The sequence below is a fragment of the Suncus etruscus genome, chromosome 3, assembly GCF_024139225.1.
Source record: "Suncus etruscus isolate mSunEtr1 chromosome 3, mSunEtr1.pri.cur, whole genome shotgun sequence".
Classification (NCBI taxonomy): domain Eukaryota; kingdom Metazoa; phylum Chordata; class Mammalia; order Eulipotyphla; family Soricidae; genus Suncus; species Suncus etruscus.
Window position 1 is genome coordinate 129,273,287 of NC_064850.1, and position 24,444 is coordinate 129,297,730.

Here is a 24,444-nt window from a genome sequence, read left to right on the forward strand (position 1 = left end):
AGGAGAGATTGGGAAGTCAGTGAAGAAAGAGCAGTTTTGGCCCCTTGTCAAGGGGTTGTCAGATCAATGCATTGACGTCTGTAAAGGTCATGGTTCTTCCAGGTTGAAAAAACAAGAGGTTTGCATTTGACATGATATAATATAGTTCAAATATCATCTTTTTTTCAAGAGTGACCCTTTTATGATAAGCAACACGTTTCTGTTTTTTAGTGTTTGACAAATACATGACCATATCAGGATTCCAGATTGAGGAAACCATTGACCGAGAGACCTCTGGTAATCTAGAGCAACTTCTTCTTGCTGTCGGTAGGTCATCTTACAATGCATATAATATTTCCATGATTCACTGTGGGTATCTCTAAGAAATCACTGTTTTCCATGACAATAAAAAGTTGACCTGATTTTTGTTATTGTGCCCAGTCATCCTTAGGACTGTGAGCTTAGGGGTTGCTTCTAATGGTTATCAGGGGACAATATGGTATCAGAGATGAAATCTGGGTTTCCCGCCTGCATGTTTTGCATGTCTGTGCCCTTAAAATAGCTCTTTTTTTTTTTTTTTTTTTAGTTTTTGGGTCACACCCGGCTGTGCTCAGGGGTTACTCCTGGCTGTCTGCTCAGAAATAGCTCCTGGCAGGCACGGGGGACCATATGGGACACCGGGATTCGAACCAACCACCTTTGGTCCTGGATCGGCTGCTTGCAAAGCAAAGGCCGCTGTGCTATCTCTCCGGGCCCTTAAAATAGCTCTTGAAGTTTGTTTGGACACAGGAAATACGTAATTTCCAATTTATCTAATCCAATGAAAATGCTAAATGACGAGATCAACTGATTCTTTTTTGTGTGTTTGGTATTTTTATTTTTTATTTTTTGGCCACACCTGATGGTACTCAGGGGTTACACATGGATCCATACTTAATGCCATAGTTTAAGCCCCGAGTTATCAACAAACAAGGCAATATTTACCCACTGTATCATCTCTCCGAATCCATAAGGTCAGCTAATTCTATGGAAATAGTAAGCAGTTGATTATAAATATTTTTGAGATATAACTCAGTGATGGATTGCAAGCCTTTAATGCAGGGCTGTGGAGTTGGGCTCCACTCCATTTCCACAGCCCTGCTTGATATCACTTTCCTTTCCCACCCTGAATCTGATCCCTGGAGAAACACACACACACACACACACACACACACACACACACACACACACACACACACACATACATACACACACACACACACACACACCCTCTGGAGCTATGCTCATATTTTTAGTATCACTTTCCTTTTCCACCCTCTACTCTGTGTTTGTTTTTGTTTTTTTTTTTGGGGGGGGTCACACCCAGCAACACTCAGGGGTTCCTCCTGGTTCCACACTCAGAAATCACCCCCCATCAGGCTCATATGGAATGCCGGGATTCGAACCACCGTCCTTCTGCATGTAAGGCAAATGCCTTACTGCTGTGCTATCTCACCTGCCCCACTCTCTGACTTCTCAATGCCTTCACTTGAGTCTGTCTGATCCTTCAGCATCACAGATGTGGGCTATTATACCAATACTGAAGGCACAGTCTTGCTGGGATTAATCTCTGAGTTAACTCTCAGACTAGTGCTATTATTTTTCTAGAAAAATATTATTATGAGAAAACATCTTAAGGACATATACATGTTATATCTGATGCTGTGTCATGTTTATATTCTTTTGAATATATCTTACTTATTTTCTTGCCTTATAAAAATAGAATTAAAATAAGTAAATAAAATAACTTCTGATTGATAATTATTTGATTCTTTTAATGTCAAAATAGCATGTAACCATTTTATTTTATTTTATTGCCTTTTTATTTTCTTAGTGAAATCAATTCGAAGCATTCCTGCCTATCTGGCAGAAACACTTTACTACGCTATGAAAGTAAGTGTGCATTTTGGCTTGTCTAATTAATGAATCTCTCTAGTTATTCTCTTTTTCGAATGACAATATTTTTTTAGAGAAAGACTCTGAATTAGTGTTTTCCTCCTTAAAACATGTCATTTTAATTTTTACAGTGTATGTGCTTGGTGATTCAACCCAGTTCAGTGAATTTTCATGCAGGTTCTGATAATTTTTAACAATGTACTTCTCTTTCCTTTTTATTTATTTTTCTTTTATTAAAGGGTGCTGGAACCGATGATCATACCCTCATCAGAGTTGTAGTTTCCAGGAGTGAGATTGACCTGTTTAACATCAGAAAAGAATTTAGGAAGAATTTTGCCACCTCTCTTTACTCCATGATTAAGGTAATAGAACTTTTCTGTCAATGATGTTTTGAAATCCACTGCAGACTAATATAGCATTCATGTTATAGCTGAGAGAACCAACACTTCCATAAATGTCAGGAGTTTGATGACAACTGTTTCAGGGACTTGGCCCAGGTCCTGAGTGATGGCCAAGAGCTTTCAATTAAAAGGCAGGTTTTTGTTGAACTTTTTTTTTTTTTTTTTTTTTTTTGGACCACACCCGGTAACGCTCAGGGGTTACTCCTGGCTATGTGCTCAGAAGTTGCTCCTGGCTTGGGGGACCATATGGGACACCGGGGGATCGAACCGCGGTCCGTCCAAAGCTAGCGCAGGCAAGGCAGGCACCTTACCTTTAGCGCCACCGCCCGGCCCCGTTTTTGTTGAACTTATCTCCAGTCTCAGCAGGAATGGACAACTTGACAGGTCCTTTAGCAGGCCTTTAAAATAATGTGGATTTGTTCTTTCCTCTATTTTCAATTCTAGCTCTGTTTATTAGTTCATCCTTTGCTGTTCATTAGTTCTTCTTTTCTTTAATTGTCTAGTTTCAGTTCATGGTCTAGGAGGGAGAATCCATTGGTTTCTATTGGGACTCAGTCTGTAACCTGAATATTACCACTTTTGTCCTTTTGAAAATAGGGGCAAAGGGCCAGAGAGATAGTACAATAGGTAATGCCTTTGCCTTGCATGGATTTGACTCATGTTTACTCCCTGGCACCACATAGGGTCCCACAATCATCCCAGGTATGATACCTAAGTACATAGTTAGGAGTGTGGTCTTTCACGTTAACAAATAAAGACGCTTCGTCATTGAAGAAGTCAGCACTGACGCATACCAGGGGAAAAAAAAAACAGCTCAGGTTTATTAAGCATGCTTAATATTAAGCATATTAAGTAGAAAATGTCCTGCTTGAAAACTGGGACCCAGATAAAGTAAGGTCTTCAATTTACATGATACCTGATGTTGGAGTAGCATCTGTATCAGGCAGCAAGGTACCGAGGCTGAAATTCCCATGTCCTCTGTAAACCAAATCAAAGTTGAGAGCATTTTAAGAAACATGAGCATATTTGGAGTCCATTCTGCAGTTACAAAGCAAGACTATGACTATATTAGGGGATATCTCAAATGCACTCTGTGGCTCAATTACATAATCCAGACTTAACTGTCTCTGGCAGTTCCTCTGATGTTAGTCTGTTTGAAATGAGGCCTGGGGTCTACTTTCTTGAACAGGTTAATCATGTTCAGATAGGAGAACTATCTTCTCCTTCCCCTCCCCCTTCCTTTCACAGAGGAATATAGGCCATGCACCAATCAGGATCTTGAGTCAAGTAATTTATGATTTCTATTCCTTGACACTGTAGGTGGAATCCAGGAAGTCCTACATGTAAAGCACATGTCCTATCAATGAGCTCCATTTCTTTTTTCTTTTTTCTTTTCTTTTTTTTTTTTTTTTTGTGGTTTTTGGGTCACACCCGGCAGTGCTCAGGGGTTATTCCTGGCTCCAGGCTCGGAAATTGCTCCTGACAGGCACGGAGGACCATATGGGACGCCAGGATTCGAACTGATGACCTCCTGCATGAAAGGCAAACGCCTTACCTCCATACTATCTCTCCGGCCCCAATGAGCTCCATTTCTAACCCCTCAGTTCATAGGTGTTTTAACTATATTAGTGCTGCATGTCTGTACTGAAGGGCATGGGCCGTTAGAACCATTGGCTTCTCCCTCCTCTCTAGATGTTCAAATAAAGGCAAAGCCAAGGAGGAGTGGCATCACCAACACTTGGTCCTGCACTGACGGGAAAGTGTCAGAATTTGATTTGAGTCTAGTTGTAGATGCTTTTTCATTGCTCTGACACCTGAGGGGTAATCCACTTCCACCTTAGGTAGTGTCAGAGTCAAAAGAAAGTTAAATAGGCAATATCCTAGGAGGCTCCCTGCACAACACTCAGGTTGCTGACTGAGATCACCTACTTGGGGAAGTCTTGCATATAAAAATTGTTACCAGTGTTCAGTCTCTGTGAATCTGGATGCTTAAAGAGGACATTGTGGTTTCAGGGCGATACATCTGGGGACTATAAGAAAGCCCTCTTGCTGCTCTGTGGAGGAGAAGAGGACTGAGCTGAGCCTTAGCCTGGAGAGAGACCCTGCACTGTGCTTGCCACCGACCTCTTCAGCATACTCACCGCATCACTGCTGCAGAGTCTACATGCCACCTTATTCATACTACCATGTAAAAGTGAATGATGGTTATGCCATAGGTGAACCTATAGACGCTTCTTGCTCTGTGATTGTTACCATGCTCAAGTACTATGTTATGAAGTCTAAAGCCTGGCTGATTTATATGGATGTTCCTAAGTCTAAGGCCTGGCTCATGTCTATTGCCTTCAGAAGTTAGACTAATGGCTTTTACCTTTTAAAGAAAACCTCATTTATATGAAAGTAGCAGCCATATTGCCTCACTCAGAACCTTTGTTTGAGATTGTGAACTGGAAGTATTCATCAGTTTGCTCCTAAAATTATCTGGAAAATAAGGTAGCTGTGTCTCCAAAGATGAATGAAAAATAAATATTTCCTTCCCTCTAAATGATTTGCCTGTGTCTGTTTAAAGAACTCATGTGTCTATGTAACAACAGTGTCATTTTGAAGCTAGTGGACTTAAACTGCTTAGATTCCCTACTACTGTGTGCCTTCCCTGTCCTTCGCCCCATCTAGAAATCCAGGAGTTGGCTGCTCACCTTAGTCTCCTTTGGGAAAAAAGTCCTACTGCTCAGTTTTGTTCTTAGCTTATTCTACCCCAGACAACAGCACTTCTTTATGCATAGGACAAGACACAGAAGTACTTGCACCCCTACAGGTCTCATGCTCACAGTTTGTGACTTCCATGAGGTCCTCCAACTTCCCTGAAGTTGGGTCCTGGATGCTCAAGGAAACAGCTCATGTACAGGCTAAGGGAGGGTGCCTTGCTCCACATCCTTAGCATGGTTTCCCACCCCACACTGACTTTGTATGTCAGAAGATTCATGTGATTTTGAGGGATCAAGGAGCTATGAGAACTTTTTTCTGTCTTTGCCACACCTTGTTGTGGTTGTATGATGCTGAGGATGGTATTCTTGCATGCAAACCCTAGTCCTTGGAATAACTGCCCCCTTTCTGTCCTTTACAGTTTTATTCTTTATTAAGTATTTTACAGCCAGAGGTTACAGTTCCTTGTTTACAGCCTGTTAAACCGTCATATCAGCTATTTTTCTTTTAGCTAGTGTGAAAGGTACTTAAACATCGTATTACTTTCTAAAGCCCTATGCTATAAAGTGTGAATTTGTTTAACATTTTTGGTTAAATATTGGCAATGCCCATGGGTTCCTCAAGGTTTTGCACACAGAATTTAGTCCTGTTTTGGTGTTTTTTGGACCTTTATGGGTTGTTGAGGATGCAGTCGAGGTCAGCTAGTTGCTGTGCCAATCCTCTAATCTCTTTCTCTCTCTCTCTCTCTCTCTCTCTCTCTCTCTCTCTCCCCCCTTCTTTTTTCTCCCCTCCCCTCTCCTTTTCTTCTCCCCTCCCCTCTTCTTTTCTTCTCTTGTCCCCTCCTTTTACCTCTTCTTTTCTTCTCTTCTCCCATCCCTCCTACCTCTCCCTCCCTCCCCTCCTCAAAACAAGAAAAAAAAAAAGAACCATAGATATTTTGGTGTATTATTCCAACTTAAAAAATTTTTGTTTGTTTGTTTTTGGGTCACACCCAGCAGTACTCAGGGGTTACTCATGGCTTTGTACTCAGAAATCACCCCTGGCAGGCTCAGGGGATCACATGGGATGCCAGGATTCGAACCATGGTTCCTCCTGGGTTGGCCATGTGCAAGACAAATGCCCTACTGCTGTGTTATTGCCCAGGCCCCCCCTTAAAATTTGGGGGGGGGGTCACACCCAGTAGCACTCAGGGGTTACTCCTGGCTCTATGCTCAGAAATCGCCCCTGCCAGGCACAGGGGACCATATGGGATGCCGGGATTCGAACCACCATCCTTCAGCATGAAAGGCAAATGCCTTACCTCCATGCTCTCTCTTTCTCTCTCTCTCTCTCTCTCTCTCTCTCCTACTGCCAAAAATCCATTTAATATATCGTCAGATAGACGATGTATCAGATATTAAACTGATAAGAACAGATACTACACTTGATCTTAGCCAAAAAGCCGAGAAGTGATGGTTAAAAATTTTTTTAATTTCAAAAATGTGACCTAATTTTTCCTAAAAACGGTATATTATTCTATTGTTTAGATGTACCTCATTTTTATTTTCCACTCATTTTTTTTTTCTTTTTTGGGGCCACACCTGGTGATGCTCAGGGGTTACTCCTGGCCATGCGCTCAGAAATTACTCCTGGCTTGGGGGACCATATGGGACTCTGGGGGATCAAACCACTGTCTGTTCTAGGTTAGTGCAGGCAAAGCAGACACCTTACCACTTGCGCCATCGCTCCAGTCCCTCTCGTATTTTGTCATAATTACTTTGGTTGTCTCTAGATCCGTGGTATTTATAATTTTGCTGCAATGAAGAGAACATCTCAAATGCCTTTTGTGTATTTATTGATGATAAGAATTAGAACATTCGGAGAGATAGCACAGTGGCGTTTGCCTTGCAAGCAGCCGATCCAGGACCAAAGGTGGTTGGTTCGAATCCCGGTGTCCCATAGGCCCCCCCCCCCCCCCCCGTGCCTGCCAGGAGCTATTTCTGAGCAGACAGCCAGGAGTCACCCCTGAGCACCGCCGGGTGTGGCCCGAAAAAAAAAAAAAGAATTCGAACATTATTTGACAGCATATTCTAATATATATGTTCAAAGAAAGTCTGAAAAAAGGAAAGTTCCCTGAGCAATATCTTGAATACCACACCAAACCAATGGTCAAAACATAATGACTATTAAAATCTGAGTGGGAGTCTCCAGTGCTAGATTTTTGTCACTGTGACTTTGAAATTAGTCTCTTTTTTTTTTTTGATATTTCAAATAATTTATGAGATCATTCATAAGATGACTCTTCCAGGACTGGAGAGATAGCATAGAGGTAAGGCATTTGCCTTTCATGCAGAAGGTCATCGGTTTGAATCCCGGCATCCCACATGGTCCCCCAAGCCTGCCAGGAGCGATTTCTGAGCATAGAGCCAGGAATAACCCCTGAGCGCTGCCGGGTGTGACCCAAAAAACAAAACAAAACAAAAAAGATGACTCTTCCCACTTGGTTTCAATGTATTCTCTCATGCCTCCTCCGAGGGAAGAGATGCAAAGAGGGCAAGGAGTGATAGCAGGTTGGAATAACTCTCATTTTCTGTATTTCAAGCATATTTCTTTGCCTTCCATACTGAACTTATTGATAAATTGATCTGAAGGGTTCTGTACCCCTGAAGTTTTCTGGCATAAGACCGACTCTAAGCTCCAGGCATACTAGGTTGTCTAATCGGAGTCATTCTCTGTGATCCCGGTGAAATTTTTTCGTACATTAGCTGTTGTTGGCGTCCAGTTTCTGTAGTTAAAGATTCTGATTTTCTGTGCATTTTCTCCATCGAAATCAGGATGATGCCACTCAATTTATTTATTTATTTATTTATTGCCACTCAATTTTTGTTGTTGTTGTTGTGGTTTTTGGGTCACACCCGGCAGTGCTCAGGGGTTATTCCTGGCTCCAGGCTCAGAAATTGCTGCTGGCAGGCACGGGGGACCATATGGGACGCCGGGATTCGAATCTATGACCTCCTGCATGAAAGGCAAACGCCTTACCTCCATGCTATCTCTCCGGCCCACCACTCAATTTTTTAACTGAGCTTCCTTTTTCAATCTCCTTACTTCCTCATTCTCAGTCTTTTTTTTTTCAAGCAGCTTGTGTTTTTATTTTTTAAAATATCTTTATTAATACAATTTGATTACAAACATGATGGTAGTTGGGTTTCTGTCATATAAATAACACCCCCCTTCACCAGTGCAACATTTCCATCACCAATGCCCCAAATCTCCTCCCTCCCTCCCCTGCCCACCCCCACCCCCCCCCGCCTGTATTTGAGACAGGCTTTCTACTTCCCTCATTCATTGACATTGTTATGTTAGTTGTCAGTGTAGTTATTTCTCTAACTGCACTCAGCACTCCTTGTGGTGAGCTTCATATCATGAGCTGGACCTTCTAGCCCTCATCTTTATTGTCTCTGAAATTATTACAAAAATGTCTTTTATTTTTCTTAAAATCTATAGATGAGTGATACTGTTCTGTGTCTATCTCTCTCCCTCTGACTCTTCTCAGCATAATAGATTCCATGTACATCCATGTATAGGAAAATTTCATGATTTGATCTCTCCTGACACTGCATAATATTCTATTGTGTATATGTGCCACAGTTTCTTTAGTCATTCATCTGCTGAAGAGCATCTTGGTTGTTTCCAGAGTCTTGCTATTGTAAATAGTGCTGCAATGAATATAGGTGTGAGGAAGGGATTTTTGAATTGTATTTTTGTGTTCCTAGGGTATATCCCTAGGAGTGGTATAGCTGGATCATATGGGAGCTCAATTTCTAGTTTTTTGAGTAATCTCCATATTGTTTTCCATAAAGTCTGGACTATATGGCATTCTCATCAGCAGTGAATGAGAGCTCCTTTCCACATCCCCACCAGCACTGATTGTTCTTTTTTTTTTCTTTTTTTTTTGGGGGGGGGGTCACACCCGGCAGTGCTCAGGGGTTTTTCCTGGCTCCAGGCTCAGAAATTGCTCCTGGCAGGCACGGGGGACCATATGGGACGCAGGGATTCGAACCGATGACCTTCTGCATCAAAGGTAAATGCCTTACCTCCATGCTATCTCTCTGGCCCCAACTGATTGTTCTTGTTCTGCAAGTAATTGCTATAGTGATTAGGCAAGGACATCCAGATAGGAAAAGAAGAAGTCAAGATCTCACTGTTTGCAGATGACATGTTACTATATTTAGAAAACCCTAAAGACTCTAAAAACTTCTAGAAACAATAGATTCATATAGCAATGTGGCAGGCTAAAAAATTAACACAGAAATCAATGGCCTTTTTATACACCAATAATGATAGAAAAGAAATGGACATTAAGAAGACAACCCCATTCACATTAGTGCCACACAAACTCAAATATCTTGGAGTCAACTTGACTACAGACGTGAAGGGCCTATACAAAGAAAACTTAAAAACCCTGCTGCAAGAAATAAGAGAGTACACGTGGAAATGGAAACATACCCTGCTCATGGATTGGCAGAATTAACATCATTAAAATGGCAATACTCCCCAAAGCATTGTACAGATTTAATGTGATCCCTCTAAAGATACCCATGACATTCTTCAAAGAAGTGGATCAAACACTTCTGAAATTCATTTGGAACAATAAACATCCACGAATAGCTAAAGCAATCCTTGGGAAAAAGAATATGGGAGGCTTTACTTTCCCCAATTTTAAGCTGTACTACAAAGCAATAGTTATAAAAACAGCATGGTATTGGAATAAAGACAGATCCTCCTCAGATCAGTGGAATAGGATTGAGTCCTCAGAGAATGTTCCCCAGACATACAATCACTTAATTTTTGATAAAGGGGCAAGAAATCAATCCTAAATGGAGCAAGGAAAGTCTCTTCAAAAAGTGGTGTTGGCACAACTGGTTAGCTACTTGCACAAAAACAAACTCAGACCCTCAGCTAACACAACGTTCGAAGGTAAAATCCAAATGAATTATAGATATCTCCATCAAACCTGAAACCATAAAGTATGTAGAACAACATGTAGGTAAAACATTCCATGACACTGAGATTAAAGGCATCTTTAAGGAGAAAACAGCATTCTCCAAACAAGTGGAAACAGAGATAAACAGACGGAATATATTAAGCTGAGAAGCTTCTTCACCTCAAAGGAAGTAGTGCCCAGGATACAAGAGCCACCGACTGACTGGGAGAAATTATTTACCCACTACCCATCAAATAAGGGGCTAATATCCAAAATATACAAGGCATTGACCGAACTTCACATAAAAAAATCTAATCCCATCAAAAATTGGGGAGAAGAAATGAATACTTTGTCAAAGAAGAAATACAGTTGGCCAAAAGACACATGAATAATGCTCCACATCACTAATTATCAGGGAGATGCTAATCAAAACAACAATGAAGTATCATCTCACACCACAAAGAGTGGCACATATCACAAAAAACAAGAAATCGGTCTTAAGTGTTGTAATTTTCAAGCAGTACATGTATTGACTGTAAGACCTTGATTAAGAAAGAGGTATTGCATGGAGAATTTGTACTGTGGAACTGTGGTTGATTGTAGCATTGGTTATTGATTTAGTAGTATCCCAGTTCAGTGGTGAAAGCTGTGAGGTGTGTCTCTGTCTCTGTTTAGCATGGTGTTTTGGTGCAACTGTTAGTGTTCCCAAAGTCTAGATATACAGCACTAATATATGTCTGTCCATAAGGCCTCAGGACTGTTTTTTTGTTGTTGTTGTTGTTGTTGTTGTTGTTGTTTTGAGCTTGCAGTAATTCCTGGTCATGTCTTCCTTATAATAATTACAAAGACCCCCAAGGCCAGAAAGTGAAATGTCTGAAGGGCATGAGCAAGAGTTTCTGATTATAATTTAGATGCAAGAAAAGATAACATTTATGTTTTTTGTTTTGTTGTTGTTACTATTTGTTGTATTTGCTTTTGTGCTTTACTTGTTTTGTTGGGCATGTATCGGTGTGCGAGTGGTTGTGATAAGGTGCATAATTCACTTTTGAAAGCAGAAGGCATAGGTGGAAATGGTGGATTGTTGAGTGTAGAGGTGTGATGAAGGTTGATTCTAGACCCCTTACAGTCCAGCACAAGCCAGCCATAAAAGGGGTCCTCTCATTTAAATAATACACCACCTCTTAAAATAAGACCTTAATCATGATTGGGTTAGTGTTAGGGTTAGATTGAACAGATTTCTATCCTTGATTATAGCTTTCTCCCTGATCTAAAAAAAGTTTTTTTGGTTTTTGGGCCACACCCGGTGATGCTCAGGGGTTACTCCTGGCTATGCACTCAGAAATCACTCCTGGCTTTGGGGACCACATGGGATGCCGGGATATTGAACCACGGTCAGTCCTACGCTAGCTTGGGCAAGGCAGATGCCTTACGCCTTGCTCCACAGCTCCAGCCTCATATCTTTCACTCTTATATTTGGTTTGTTTTATTTTGTGCAGCAACCCTGCTGCAGACCAGTTCTCCCGGGGTTGGATTATGGCAGATTACAGCAAGTAGAGCCCAACATGTGCCTATAATTAAACATTTTTATTATGGTGCTGGAGCAATAGCATAGGTTGGTAGGGCATTTGTCTTGCATGCAGCTAACCCAGGTTTCATCTTAGGCATCCTGTAGGGTCCTGGAATGACCCCATGAGTCAGAAGCTACCCCTGAGCACCACCAGTTGTTGCACAAAAATCAAAAAATAAAATTTTTTAATGAATTAATTTAGTTAAAGAAAAAGCATTACATAGTTGATCATAATACATTTGTTTTCTGGAAAGTGAAAAAGATTATTGAAAAATAGAAAAAATAAAATTGAACAGATGAAAAAAAGAAAAAGTACAATAGCAAGCATACTTGTGAAAATTATTGAATCTCCAATGAAGTCATTAATACAACAGCAGATTTAGTAAGCTCTTGTTAGCTGTCCATTGTGTTAAAGTGTAATATTCCTTTAGGGATGACAGCATCAAACAAATGAAGTTATCCAGAAATTCAAATAACTACTACTGCTACTATGACTTTTAGGATCATATACTCAGCTTCAAAGCCTCCTGGAAGAAGGAAGATAAGGGGGTATGAAGATATGTGTGTATGCCTATACACACTCCAAAAAGCCCTGGTGATATCAGCCCCAAACTGGTGTTCCTGCAACGTGGTCATATCAGTGTCCCCAAAAGGAATTGTAAGAGGCTCAGTGATGCAGCAGGGCTATCAGGAAAATGGTGATTCTGGGTGATAGAGGCAGAATGCATGGCTTTGGCAGTGCAGGTGCTTGGCCTATTCTCTTCCTTAGATCTTTTATGGTCTAGTGATGATGTGCAGGAAGGATGGACTTAGGTTGCTGGTTCACTGCTGCCCCCGTGTGGACAGATATCTCTCAGCAGCATTTACTAGAGCCATCCTCATCTATCCATGTTCAGGAAATCAAAATTGTGTGAGGTTTGACTGGGCCTTCATCCCCTAGCTCCTAAAACTCATTCTATAACCCCCAAAGTAACCACCATCTAATTCATATTCCTCCATTGCTAGAAATATTATGCATTACAATTTATATTTAATTAAGAATTCAAATTTAAGACAATTTTTTGTTTCTGTCACACACATCTCATTCTGCTCAGAGCTCCTTACACATTGTTCAAACTGTGGTCATTTAGCTTGGAAAGCAAATTCATTCACCTTGGTGCTTTGTCTCTGATCCTTTATATTTATAAATGAATTGTTTAAAACTTGAAGGGTCCTTTAGGTATGCAATCCTTTTATTTATTTATTTTTTTATTTTATTTTATTTTTTTTTTTGGTTTTTGGGCCACACCCGGCGGTGCTCAGGGGTTACTCCTGGCTGTCTGCTCAGAAATAGCTCCTGGCAGGCACGGGGGACCATATGGGACACTGGGATTCGAACCAACCACCTTAGGTCCTGGATCGGCTGCTTGCAAGGCAAACACCGCTGTGCTATCTCTCCAGGCCCTATTTTTTTTTTTATTTTATTTTTTATTTTTTGGTTTTTGGGTCACATCCAGCAGCACGCAGGTGTTTACTCCTGGCTCTATGCTCAGAAATTGCTCCTAGCAGGCTCAGGAGACCATATGGGATCATATGGGATGCCGGGATTTGAACCACTGTCCTTCTGCATGCAATGCAAAGCCCTACCTCCATGCTATCTCTCCGGCTCTAGGTAAGCAATTCTTAAAAGTCTTAACTGTGGCAGTAGTCCTCAAACTATGGCCTGCGAGCCACATATTGTATTTTTCCTGTTTTGTTTCTTCACTTCAAAATAAGATATATGCAGTGTGCATAGGAATTTGTTCATAGTTTTTGTTTTTACTATAGTCCGGCCCTCTAATGGTCTGAGGGACAGTGAAGTGGCCCACTGTTTAAAAAGTTTGAGGACCACTAATGTAGAGACACCCTATTCTTTGATAAAGAATTTTTTGATAAGTCAAGAATATGAGTTTGCTTGATGGCCCTTCCCTTTTCTGTTGAACTGTTTATTCATAAAATGGAAAGAACTGTTACCCATGTCTTGACATTTTGAATAATCCACAATAAAATAGACCTTAGGGACTTAGAAAGTAGCCTTGCCTATAACAACCGAAGTAATTTATATTACTCCAAGGGAAGATGAAGTCTTGGCAGGATGAAGATGTTAGGAGACCTCAGACAGGGGATGATTGTTCTCACCTGCTCACTCTGATGCTTTGGTCCAGGTCCTACAGGAGATTCTCTGATCCAAAACTTCATGTTATGTCTTTTGGCGAGAAGGTTAAGATAAGTGCAAGATGGGATTGATATGGTGGGGGCCATTTGGTGAGAAAGAAATAGGTGAGCTGTGCTCAAGTCTTTGTTCAGGTGATGTTGCCAGGGTTGTCATAGTACATAACAGTGTTCTATGGATTCATATCTTTGTCTCTATGTATGCTATCTTTATGTTTCTTTATGTAATTTTAATTAAAATGTTATTTCTAAAGTTCTTTCCAGTTGACTTTGCACATAGTATGTTTGATGTCCCTCTCCAGGCTGCCATGTGTGCAGTCCTTTGTTGAATTTATTTTTACCAGGTAGTGAAAGATTGCATTCTTTCAGAAGGCCTTGTTGGTAAAGTGTGTCATTTTTTAAATTAAATATTCTGTTGAATGTCGGCTATGCTCATGGTTACTCCTATATGGATTGTTGAGCATGTGATGGAGGCTGGCAGGGTAGTGTGCCAACATTCTCCCCTGTGATGTAAAGATTTGATCTCTATTTTGAAAGTGGTAATTGTTTTATGACTAATGTTTAATCATGAATTGTTTTCGATGTTACACTTATTTTTGAAAGTTATATTTTACTTAAGATATGAACAGTATTCACTGGTTTCTATTTTTGTCCTCTTATGTGGTAACAGGCATATGGTGAGCATGGTTTATTTTTGCCCTCCATTTTTCTATTTCCTCTTATATGTGACTTTCCTCCACCCCTCTGCCCAATTTTTCTCTATGGCAGACTTTTTTGGATCTCTTTGTCTTCCTCTGTATCTAAAACGATTGCATTATTCCTTTTGTTATAGTTTATATATAATATATATAATGGTTCTAAAAGTGAAAGATGGCTATTATCTTAAATTATCTTAAATTTCTTTCAAATTTTTTTTTTGATTTGGATTTTGGGTCACACCTAGCAGCATTCAGGATTACTCCTGGCTCTATGCTCAGAAATTGCTCCTGGCAGGCTCCAGGGACCATATGGGATGCCAGGATTCAAACCACTGTCCTTCTACATGCAAGGCAAATGCCTTATCTCCATGCTATCTCTCCAGCCCCAAATTATCTTAAATTTCTTTGTGTGCGACACTATTTTTATTGTACTTTTGTGGGTTTGTTTGTTGTGTGTGTGTTTTTTTTTTTTTTGGTGTATCACTTATGTGGTTTTTTTTTTTTTTTTTTTGGTGCAAGTTAAATTCATTTGTGGAAATGGCTTCTGTGGGTTTTGTTGTTGTTAGTTTGTGTGGAGTAGTTGTTCTTGGTTCCCTAATTGGTGACAGATGGCCAGGATAGATTTATTTTTCTGTTTGATTTGAGATGTGATGTTTTGAAAGCAAGTTTATTTATTTATTTATTTATTTTTATATGTGGAGAATGTTGTCCCAGTTTGCTATTGTGACCCGCTCCTCGTCCCTGCCCTCTTGGGCAGCGGCCACATCGCATTTACCCCTTCTATGGCCCCTATTTTGGCTCCACTTTCCCTTTAGACCCGAGTTTAATTTCCGGCATCCCATATGGTTCCCTGAACCTGCCAGGAGCGATTTCAGGGCGTGGGGCACACCCGGTGACATTAACCAGGAGCAATATTTGAGCGCAGAGCCAGGAGTAACCCCTGAGCACTGCCGGGTGTGGCCCAAAAACTTAAAAAAAAAAAAGAAGAATATAGAAGCATAATGCAAACGCAACTTGTTTGAGTGATGAGCAAAACATGTATGATGTCAGGTGAGTAAAGCATACTGTGTGTGTCAGTGTAAATAAAGATGTAAATAAAGATGTCTCACCCCTACAAAGCATGTCAACATCAAGCAGTGTGTGAGCTCCCAGAAACAGGTGTTGTGGCAGAGCAGGAGACACATGGTGTGACAGCTGGACCGTGTGAGGAGCTGAAGGCCAAGTAAACTGATGGAATTGCAAGCAGACAAACAGAACATAAATGAGTGGGTAGGTGAAAATGAAAACCGAGAATCTGGAACCCTATGAAACCTTGAAAATGATGCTGAGGGTGAAGTGGCCAGTCCGTGGGCAAAGACTGAAAGAGCTAAAAGTGTGATGCCCCTAGGAGACCTGAAAACCTCTGTGGCCCCAGAGCCCCAGGAAGGGAAGTCCCCCGAAAGAAAGGCATTGGATGAAATCCTTCGAGATGTGGTAAAGGGACTTGTTTAGAAGTGGTGACGTGTTTCATGCAGTCTGGGAAAGACAGTGGCCACAGTGAAAAGTAAAAATGGCTCTTAAATTCCGTGCAAAAGCATGAAAACTGGATTGACTGCAGGGGTGGGGGGCCATGGGGAGTGGTCCTGTACATGAAGGGGTGCTCTTCAAAAGTTTCTGAGGCCTGAAGCGGCACTTGAACCTAACTGAGATGCCGCACTGTGCAGCAAAGCTGGGGCTAAAGCGGCCTGGCAGAGATCTTCGGTACAAGTGGGTGCTCCTTTCCTCCTAAGCATGTGTGTCCCATCTTCATCTGCACTGACATGCCCTTAAAGCCCAGTGAAAATGAATTAGCTTCGCTTGAGAAACGGGAAAGGAGAGCCATGCTCACTCCTAAGGCAGGAATTTGTGTATGGGGGCTGCAATGCAAGGCCAATCCTCAGATAAAAACCCACTCCAGCCCCTGATACTTTTAATTTTCTATGCAGTTGCATACAGCATCTGGTAGCAAACTGCATAGGATGCTCATGGTCATCCACATGTGGGGATGTTTACATATATTTGTTTACATTTTATTTTTAAGTGATTATTAAAACATTTTTGCTTGCTGTGAAATGCTGGTATTATTGTGTATGGCATGCGTGGGTGAATTACAGATTTTTGCCTTCATTAGGGTTAGGTTAGAGTTGGGTTAGGGTCAGGGTCAAGTAAGTTATGGTTATAGTTATGGTTAGGGTTGGGTTAGACTTAGGGTTAAGGTTAGGGTTGGCTTAGGTCAAGAGTAAGGGTCAGGGGTCAAGGATCAGGGTTAGGGTTTTTGGGTTCGGGTTATGGTCATGGACCAGGGTCAGGATCAGGGTCAAATGTCAAGGGTTAGTGCCAAGGGTGTGGTTAGGATTGGGTTGGGATTGCGGTTGGTGTCAGGTTAGGGTCAGGTATAGATGGGTGGGTTAGGGTTAGAGGTTAAGGTTAGGAGTTAGGGTTGGGATTGGGGAATGGTTGGAGTTATTAATGTTAGGGTTGTTAAATTTAGAATTAGAGTAGTTAGGATTTAGTGTTAGTTTTATGGTTGGGGTTAGGAGATTAGAGAGTTATAGCTAGAACCAAGGTTAGGGTTAGGATTAGAGGGTTAGATGAGTTAGGATGAGTTAGGGTTAAGGTTGGATTAGGGTTAGATGTTATGGTCAGGGTCATAGGTTAGGGTCATGAGTTAGAGTCAAGTGTTATGGTTAGGATTGGGATCCGGTCATCAGGGTCAGGGCTAGGATCAATTTCAGGTCATTGTTGGGATGCGTTAGGGTTAGGATTTTTTCTCTCCATTTTATTTGAAATAATATACAAGAATATAGTGTGCAAAATTTATGGGCAAATAATGAAGTGTAATGAACTGAAATCAATTTTATAGCTGTGATTCTTAACCAGAAACACCACTGGTAAGTAACATGAAAAGCCATGATTGTAGCTTAGAGCAAAAGCAGTTGTATTACCAATATATTTGCTCTAATTTTAGACGGCTGGAGGAAAAGTAAAATGCAAGTATTGCTTGCAATAAGTGCAAAATCTGCCCCCACCATAAAGATATGATGACAGAATAAGATAGTTAAGATATGTGGTTGAGGGCCCGGAGAGATAGCATGGAGGTAAGGTGTTTGCCTTTCATGCAGGAGGTCATCAGTTCGAATCCCGGTGTCCCATATGGTCCCCCGTGCCTGCCAGGAGAATTTCTGAGCATGGAGCCAGGAATAACCCCTGAGCGCTGCCGGGTGTGACCCAAAAACCACAAAAAAAAAAAAAAAAAAAAAAAAAAGATATGTGGTTGAGGAGATATAGAACACAAAGTTAAAAAATACAATGGTGTCAACTATTCATAGCGCCATTCCAGTGTCTGTATCTCAGTGCTATTAAATACCATCAGCTTGGCCTCGGCTAGGACACCACTGGAAATAATGGGTGCATGCTGCCATCTGCTGCATAAAACTCAGCATGCTCATGGGAACAGCAGCAAGTGGCACTTTAGTTGGGGGCACTTAGACCACCCTCCTATCATATATTCTGATAGCCTCTTGGCACTGGCTAGATTAGGAGCTCCCATGTTTGGCACAGATGCTGAGCCATGTGGTGGTTGCTCAAGGAAAGCCAACTCCCAGATTGTTTCATTCCATTAGGTGTACAATAACAGATTAATAAACACTAAGAAGCCAGTGTATAAACAGCAGTTACATATTTTTAAAGTCCCCTTTGTACAATTTAAAATAAAACATGTATATACTTCTCCTCTTTCTATGACTTTAGCACCACAGGATATCAATTTTCAAGCCTATATTACTTGATAGACATAATATAGAGTTTGGAAGAGAAATAAGTCAATTTGGCTTAAAATATTGATAGTTGGGCCAGAGAGATAGCATGGAGGTAAGGTGTTTGCCTTGCACGCAGAAGGATGGTGGCTCAAATCCTGGAATTCCATATGGTCCCCTGAGCCTGCCAGGAGCTGTTTCTGAGCATAGAGCTAGGAGTAACCTCTGATCGCTACCAGGTGTGACCCAAAAACCAATATATATATATATATATATATATATATATATATATATATATATATATATTGATAGTTTTAGCTTACTCAATTGCTCTAATGGAGAAAGCAAATCCTCACTCAATTATGAAATCATTTCAAGACTCAATGCTATTAGTATCTTATGGTCATACAAATTCAGGACAATGTTCTTGATCTTAAGTCTTTCCACCAACAGTCAATGTTTACACAAATGCAGACTTAAGCACTTAATATCCCAGCTTAATGGTTTTTGTTTTTGTTTTTTTTTTTGTCCCCCAATTCACAATACAGACCAGACAAAGGGCCTGGGTTGAGGTGTACCTTATTTGCCGGCATATAAGATGACTGGGTGTATAAGTTGACCCCCTAATTTTGCAGTTAAAACATAGATTTAGGCCTATATTCGCTGTATCAGACAGAACGTTCCTGTGCTGCAACTGTATGTACCACAGTGAGCCAATCACAACAAGCAAAAGTTCAAAGGTTATACTGTCATAGACTTCCTCTCTGACTCTGACCCATCTGAGCAGGCTTTTTACAGTGTAGATTTGGGTCCAGAACATTGTCTAATTTGCATGCATCAAAAGCCTGCCTGGATTGGCTGAGTTAGAGAGGTAGTCCAAGCAGCCTTGCAGTGATTGGTGCAGGATTGAATTGGAAAATTCATTTTGTGACAATATTCAGACAATTTTTCTTTAGTGGCATATTGAAACATTTTTCGGGATATACTCGGCATATAAGACGACTCCCGGTTTTTGGTTGACTTTTTTTTGTTTCAAAAGTCGTCGTATACGCTGGAAAATACGGTATATGGGGTGCATTTACTGTACCTCCTCTTTCTATACAGTCAGTGTAAAGAACACAGCCTGTGGTAAGAATTGGGAGGCCTTATCTTTTCTTTTTTTATTTTTTAATATATAATATATTTATATTTATATAAATATATTATATATTTATATATCTAAAATCCTTCACCAGTGCAACATTCCCATGACCAATATCCCAAGTGTCCTTCCTTGGGATAAACTGTCCTTCCAGCTTAATGTTGTCATGCATCTGAATCTGTTCTTTTCCCCCCAAAATGTCAGGATTTAAATGTTTTTATTCTTCAGCCAAAGCTTTTGCTTCTAACATATACATCCTTCTCTCTTTGTTCTTCATTTTCTTCCATCTCTCACCACAAATCACACTTATGGCTCTGTTATTTTTCCCTGGATACATCTGAGTATATTCAACTGAGTATATTATCTGAGTATATATATATATATATATATATATATATATATATTGGCAAAAAGCATGCAGGCATTCATTGGTCTTTTGCACTTGCTAGGAGAAAGGGCACTCACAGTCCCTGAGTTGTGGTTTTTGACAGCCTTAGCATCCAAAAAACTGGAAGAGAGCTGTGATGATCCTGGTGAGCCACAGTTTTTACTGAATCCAGATCTTGCGAAGTGTTGACCACCAGATCTTCCACAAGACAAAAATGCATAAAGCTGTAGAGCCATACTACTTAGCACATAGACTGCAGAAGAATTCATAGGCATGAAGACATAGCTTTTAAATGTATTAAAAACACCCAAATCATCAAAACTAATGGCATCAAGGTGTCCAGGAGGTAGGCATGCATCACCAACATGTATTTCACAACATGGAATGCCATGTTATCAGGCTTAGATAAAATGCTGACCAACCTTTAATATTTTTTGAGGGGGGTCACATTCAACAGTGTTCAGGGGTTCCTCCTGGCTCCATGCTCAGAAATCGCTCCTGGCAGGCTCAGGGAACCATATGGGATGCCAGAATTCGAACCAATGACCTTCTGCATGAAAGGCAAACACCTTACCTCCATGCTATCTCTCCAGTCCCCCAACGTTTAATTTTAACATAGAAAGGGTGATCCAGCTTACACTGTACTATAAGTAAACCATTTTCTACTGTACCAAGACCAAAAGTCAACTTAAGTACAGACTAGCCAAATGATACACTTTCTTCATATGATAATGTTAAGCCATCAGAACCATAACCCTTGTGAATCCCTAACTGAAGATCTTCTTCATTATCAGTTTTCAGCTCTAGCAAAATCTTCAATGTCTTGCCATTCCTATTGCTTCCCTTTTGAAAACACAATCACGGGCCGGGCGGTGGTGCTCGAGGTAAGGTGCCTGCCTTACCTGCGCTAGCCTAGGAGACGGAATGCGCTTCGATCCCCCGGCGTCCCATATGGTCCCCCAAGCCAGGAGCGACTTCTGAGCGCATAGCCAGGAGTAACCCCTGAGCGTCACCGGGTGTGGCCCAAAAACCAAAAAAAAAAAAAAAAAAAAGAAAACACAATCATGTGCCTTTCAAAAAACAGTGCCAAGCAGTTGAAGGCCAGGAATTGCACCATCCCAAATCATCATCATCTGAGATAGAGGACATGCAGAAAATGCCAGAGTCTGGCTTAATTGTGCTCTTTCATGTCTCACTGGGTGGTTCCTCCTCCCAGTAATGAGGGAAGTATTAGGGTTAGGTAGGGTTTGGGTTAGGGGTTATGGTCAGGACCAAGGTTCAAAAGTCAGGGTCATCAGTTCAAGGCTCAATGGTTGAGTTCAGGTTCAGGTTGGTGTTAGACTTAGGATTGGGTTAGAATGAGGGTGGGGTTGAGAGTGAGTGTTGGGGTTTGCATGGGATGTCATTGGGGTTGAGTTGGGTTGAGGGTTATGGATAGGGTTTGGATTAGAGATAGGGTTAGGTTCAGGTGTTGGGATTGGGGTTAAGGGTTAGGGTTGGTTAAGTTTTAGGACTAAATTTAGGGTTAGGCTAAAGTCAGGGTTAGGGCTATATATAAGGGTTAATGTTGGGGTTAGGGTTAAGGGTTAGAGACTTAGCATTAGGGCTAGAGCTAGGATTATGGTTAGATGGTTAGATGGTTAGAGTTGGGGTTAAGTTTGGGTGTTGGGGTTGGGGTCAGGGCTAGATACTTGGTTGTGTAGGTTACTTTTAGGGTTAGGGTTGGTGTTATTAGTTTTGGTGTTAGAGTTTTTGTTTGGGGTTAGGGTTAAGGGGTTAGAGGGTTATGATTAAAGCTAGGGCTAGAGCTAGGTTTAGGGTTGGATTAGGGTAAGTATTAGAGGTTTAGGGAGTTGGAGTAAGGATTAGGTTTTTTTAGGGTAGGTTAGGTTTAAGGTTGGGTTGTTAGGTTTATGGGTTAGAGTAAGGGTCAAAGATTAGACTCAAGGGCTAGGGTCAAGTGTTACTCCTAGGGTTGGTTTAGGTTTAGGGTTAGGGTTAAAGTTCGGTTAGGATTGGTGTTGCTGTCAGAGTATGGATTGTGTCAGGGTCAGGATCAGTGTCAGGTCTGAGTGTATTAGGGTTAAGGTTAGTGATAGTGTTTGGTTATTGTTAAAGTTAGTGTTAGAGTGGTTAGGGTTAGTTTTATATTTAGGGTAAGGTTAACAGTTGGGATTGGGGTTAGGGTGTTAGGTTTAGGTTAGGAGTTGGTGTAGGGGTTAGAGATATATTAGGGTTAGGGTTCTTAGGTTTAGGGCTAGGGTTAGAGTTTAGGGGTCAGGGTTAAAGGTCAAGAGTCAGGATCAGCAGTTTGCTTTGGTTTAGGGTTAGTGTTGTGTTAGGCTAGTTTAGGATTAGGGCTTGGGGGTTAGGGTTAAGGTTAGATATATGGTGGTATATTAGGGTAAGGATTAGCTAGGGTTAGGTTAGAGTTTGGGTATGTTTGGGGTGGGGTTGTGGTTAGGATTAGGTTTAGGGTAAGGTTATGTTAGGGTTATGGTAGTGTTAAGGTTTGGGTTAGTGTTAGGGTTTGGGTTAGTGTTAGGGTTTATGTTTGGGTGTTGTGGTTCGGGGTTAGGGTTTTAAGATTAGGGTTAGTGTTAGAGTGTTAGGGTTAGGGTCGTAGTCAGGGTTAGGGTTGGGGCTAGGGACTATGTTTAGGCTTAAGTACAAGTCAAGGTCAGGGTTAGGGTAGGGTTAGCATCAGGGACAGAGTAGGGTTGGTGGTGTGGATTAGGGTTAGGGGTTAGTGTTGGAGTTGGTTTTGGGTTAAGGGTTAGGGTTAGAATTGGTGTGGCTTTAGGGTTAGTGTTAGGGTTAGAGGGTTAGTGTTAGGGGTTAGATTTGGGTTGGGATTAGTGGTTAGGGTTAAGGCTGGGTTGTGGGGGCCGGAAAGATGGCATGGAAGTAGAGTGTTTGCCTTGCATACTGAAGAAGGACTGTGGTTCAAATCCCGGCATTTCATATGGTTTCCTGAACCTGCCAGGAGCGATTTCTGAGCGTTGAGCCAGGAGTAACCCCTGAGCGCTGCTGGTGTGACCCAAAAGCCAAAAACCAAAAACCAAAAAAAAAAAAAAAAAAAAAGAAAAAAAAAAGGCTGTTGGGGATTAGGGGTTAGGCTTGGGTGTTGGGTTAGTGGTTAGGATTGGATTAGGTTTAAGGTTGTGGTCAGGTTGTGGTCAAGGTCAATGTGGTTTTGGTTTGGGTTGGGGACAAATCAAGTCTGTTTGGGTGTGTTAGGTTTAGGGCTAGGATTAGAGTTATGATTGGGTTATGATTAAGGTTAGGGCTAGGTTTAGATTTAGGTTTCGGGTTCAGATTGGATTTCCTTTAGTTTATTGTTAGGGTTATGTTTAGGGTTTTGGTAAGGATAAGATTAATGGTAGGGGTTAGAGTTAAGGGGGTTAGGATTAGAATTGTTAGGTTTGGCGTGTAGTTAGGTTAGGGGTGGGTTTGGGTTATTGGTTTAAGTTAGAAGTTATGTCAAGGTCAAGAGTTAAGGTCAAGGGTCAGATTTTGGTTAGAGTTAGAGTAGGTGTTACTGCTAGATTAGGATTAGAAGTATGGTGATGTATTAAGGATAAAGTGGGCTAGTGTTGGTTTGAGTTGGGTTAGGGTGAAGTTAAGTGTTGGGGTTGAAGCTGAAGGTGAGTGTTGAGGGTGAGGGTTTAGGTTGGGGTTGGAGTTAGGATTGGAATTAGGTTTAGATGTATGGCAGTGGATTAGCATTAGGATTAAGGTTGGCTAGGTTTAGGGTTAGGTTAAATTAGGGTTGGTTAGGTTTGGTTTAGGGTGAAGGTTAGGATGGGGTTGAGGATTGGCATTAGGGTTGGGGTTAGAATTGTCTTGGGGGTGGGGATGAAGTTGAGATTAGGATTGGAGTGGGGATGTAGTTGGGAGGTTAGGGTGGGGTTGGGATAATTATCTAGCAGAACAGAGTTTCACATGGCCTGCCTGTCATGGCATGTAATGCTTCAACTCTGGGGTTTACTGCTCTCTAAAAGTGTCTGACCTTGGTTGAGCAAAGAACAGGGAGTAGCCCCCAGTTACTTCTTGGTATGAACCAAATTACCTCTCCCAAAATTTTAAACAACTTTTCTGAACATTTTTGCTATGAGTAATGAAGTAAAAAAATACATACATAAAAAATACACACAGTCACACACTCACAAACACAATTACTTGAACTCCTTACACTTTTGCAATTCAAGGGATTAAAATGAAGACCTCACATATGTTAGGCAAATACTCTGCTGACTTGCATCCTCAGTCCTGAAATATCACATTTAGGAATTTATCCTAAGGAAATAATTAATCGTGAAGATAAATATATTACAGATATAGTGAAAGCTTAGCTACTTACTATATTTATAAGGAACTAAGTGTTCAAAAGCAAGGGATAGTAAACTATAATAAATCTAAATGATGTCATATGAAGTTGCTAAGAACCAAGCAGTTGCAGATAAAGAGAGCAAGTTTTTCACATTATTGATAAATTCTAAAACTTACAAATCAAAACATTTAATAAGGGAAATGAGGGATGTCTTAAAGGGTTGGAAGTCATGAGTTGTATTCAGAATGCCAGCGTTCAATCCCTGGCATAACATGGTCCCATGAGCAGCTCCAGGAAAAGCCCAAATACCAGGAGTACCCCTGAATATTACCAGGTGTGCCCCACCAAAGAACAACAAAACATAATAACTCATATT

General features: G+C 41.0%; 1 protein-coding gene and 3 pseudogenes across 2 annotated transcripts in view; 1 reads left to right on the forward strand and 3 right to left on the reverse strand.

The window, feature by feature from the left end:
- ANXA5 (annexin A5) overlaps positions 1–4,807 on the forward strand; it is a 36,098-nt gene extending 31,291 nt beyond the window's left edge. For both annotated transcript variants that reach the window (XM_049770117.1, XM_049770118.1), the window contains exons 10-13: positions 211–306; positions 1,853–1,911; positions 2,154–2,276; positions 4,329–4,807. In XM_049770117.1, coding sequence (XP_049626074.1) covers positions 211–306; positions 1,853–1,911; positions 2,154–2,276; positions 4,329–4,391 — 341 coding nt within the window. In that variant the 3' untranslated portion in view covers positions 4,392–4,807. The remainder of the gene's footprint in view (positions 1–210; positions 307–1,852; positions 1,912–2,153; positions 2,277–4,328) is intronic.
- A 1,453-nt stretch (positions 4,808–6,260) lies between these two features.
- LOC126005415 (uncharacterized) lies at positions 6,261–6,468 on the reverse strand (annotated as a pseudogene).
- A 12,772-nt stretch (positions 6,469–19,240) lies between these two features.
- LOC126005287 (uncharacterized) lies at positions 19,241–19,351 on the reverse strand (annotated as a pseudogene).
- A 151-nt stretch (positions 19,352–19,502) lies between these two features.
- On the reverse strand, positions 19,503–20,956 carry LOC126003812 (HMG box-containing protein 1-like; annotated as a pseudogene).
- Between the last annotated feature and the right edge of the window lie 3,488 nt (positions 20,957–24,444).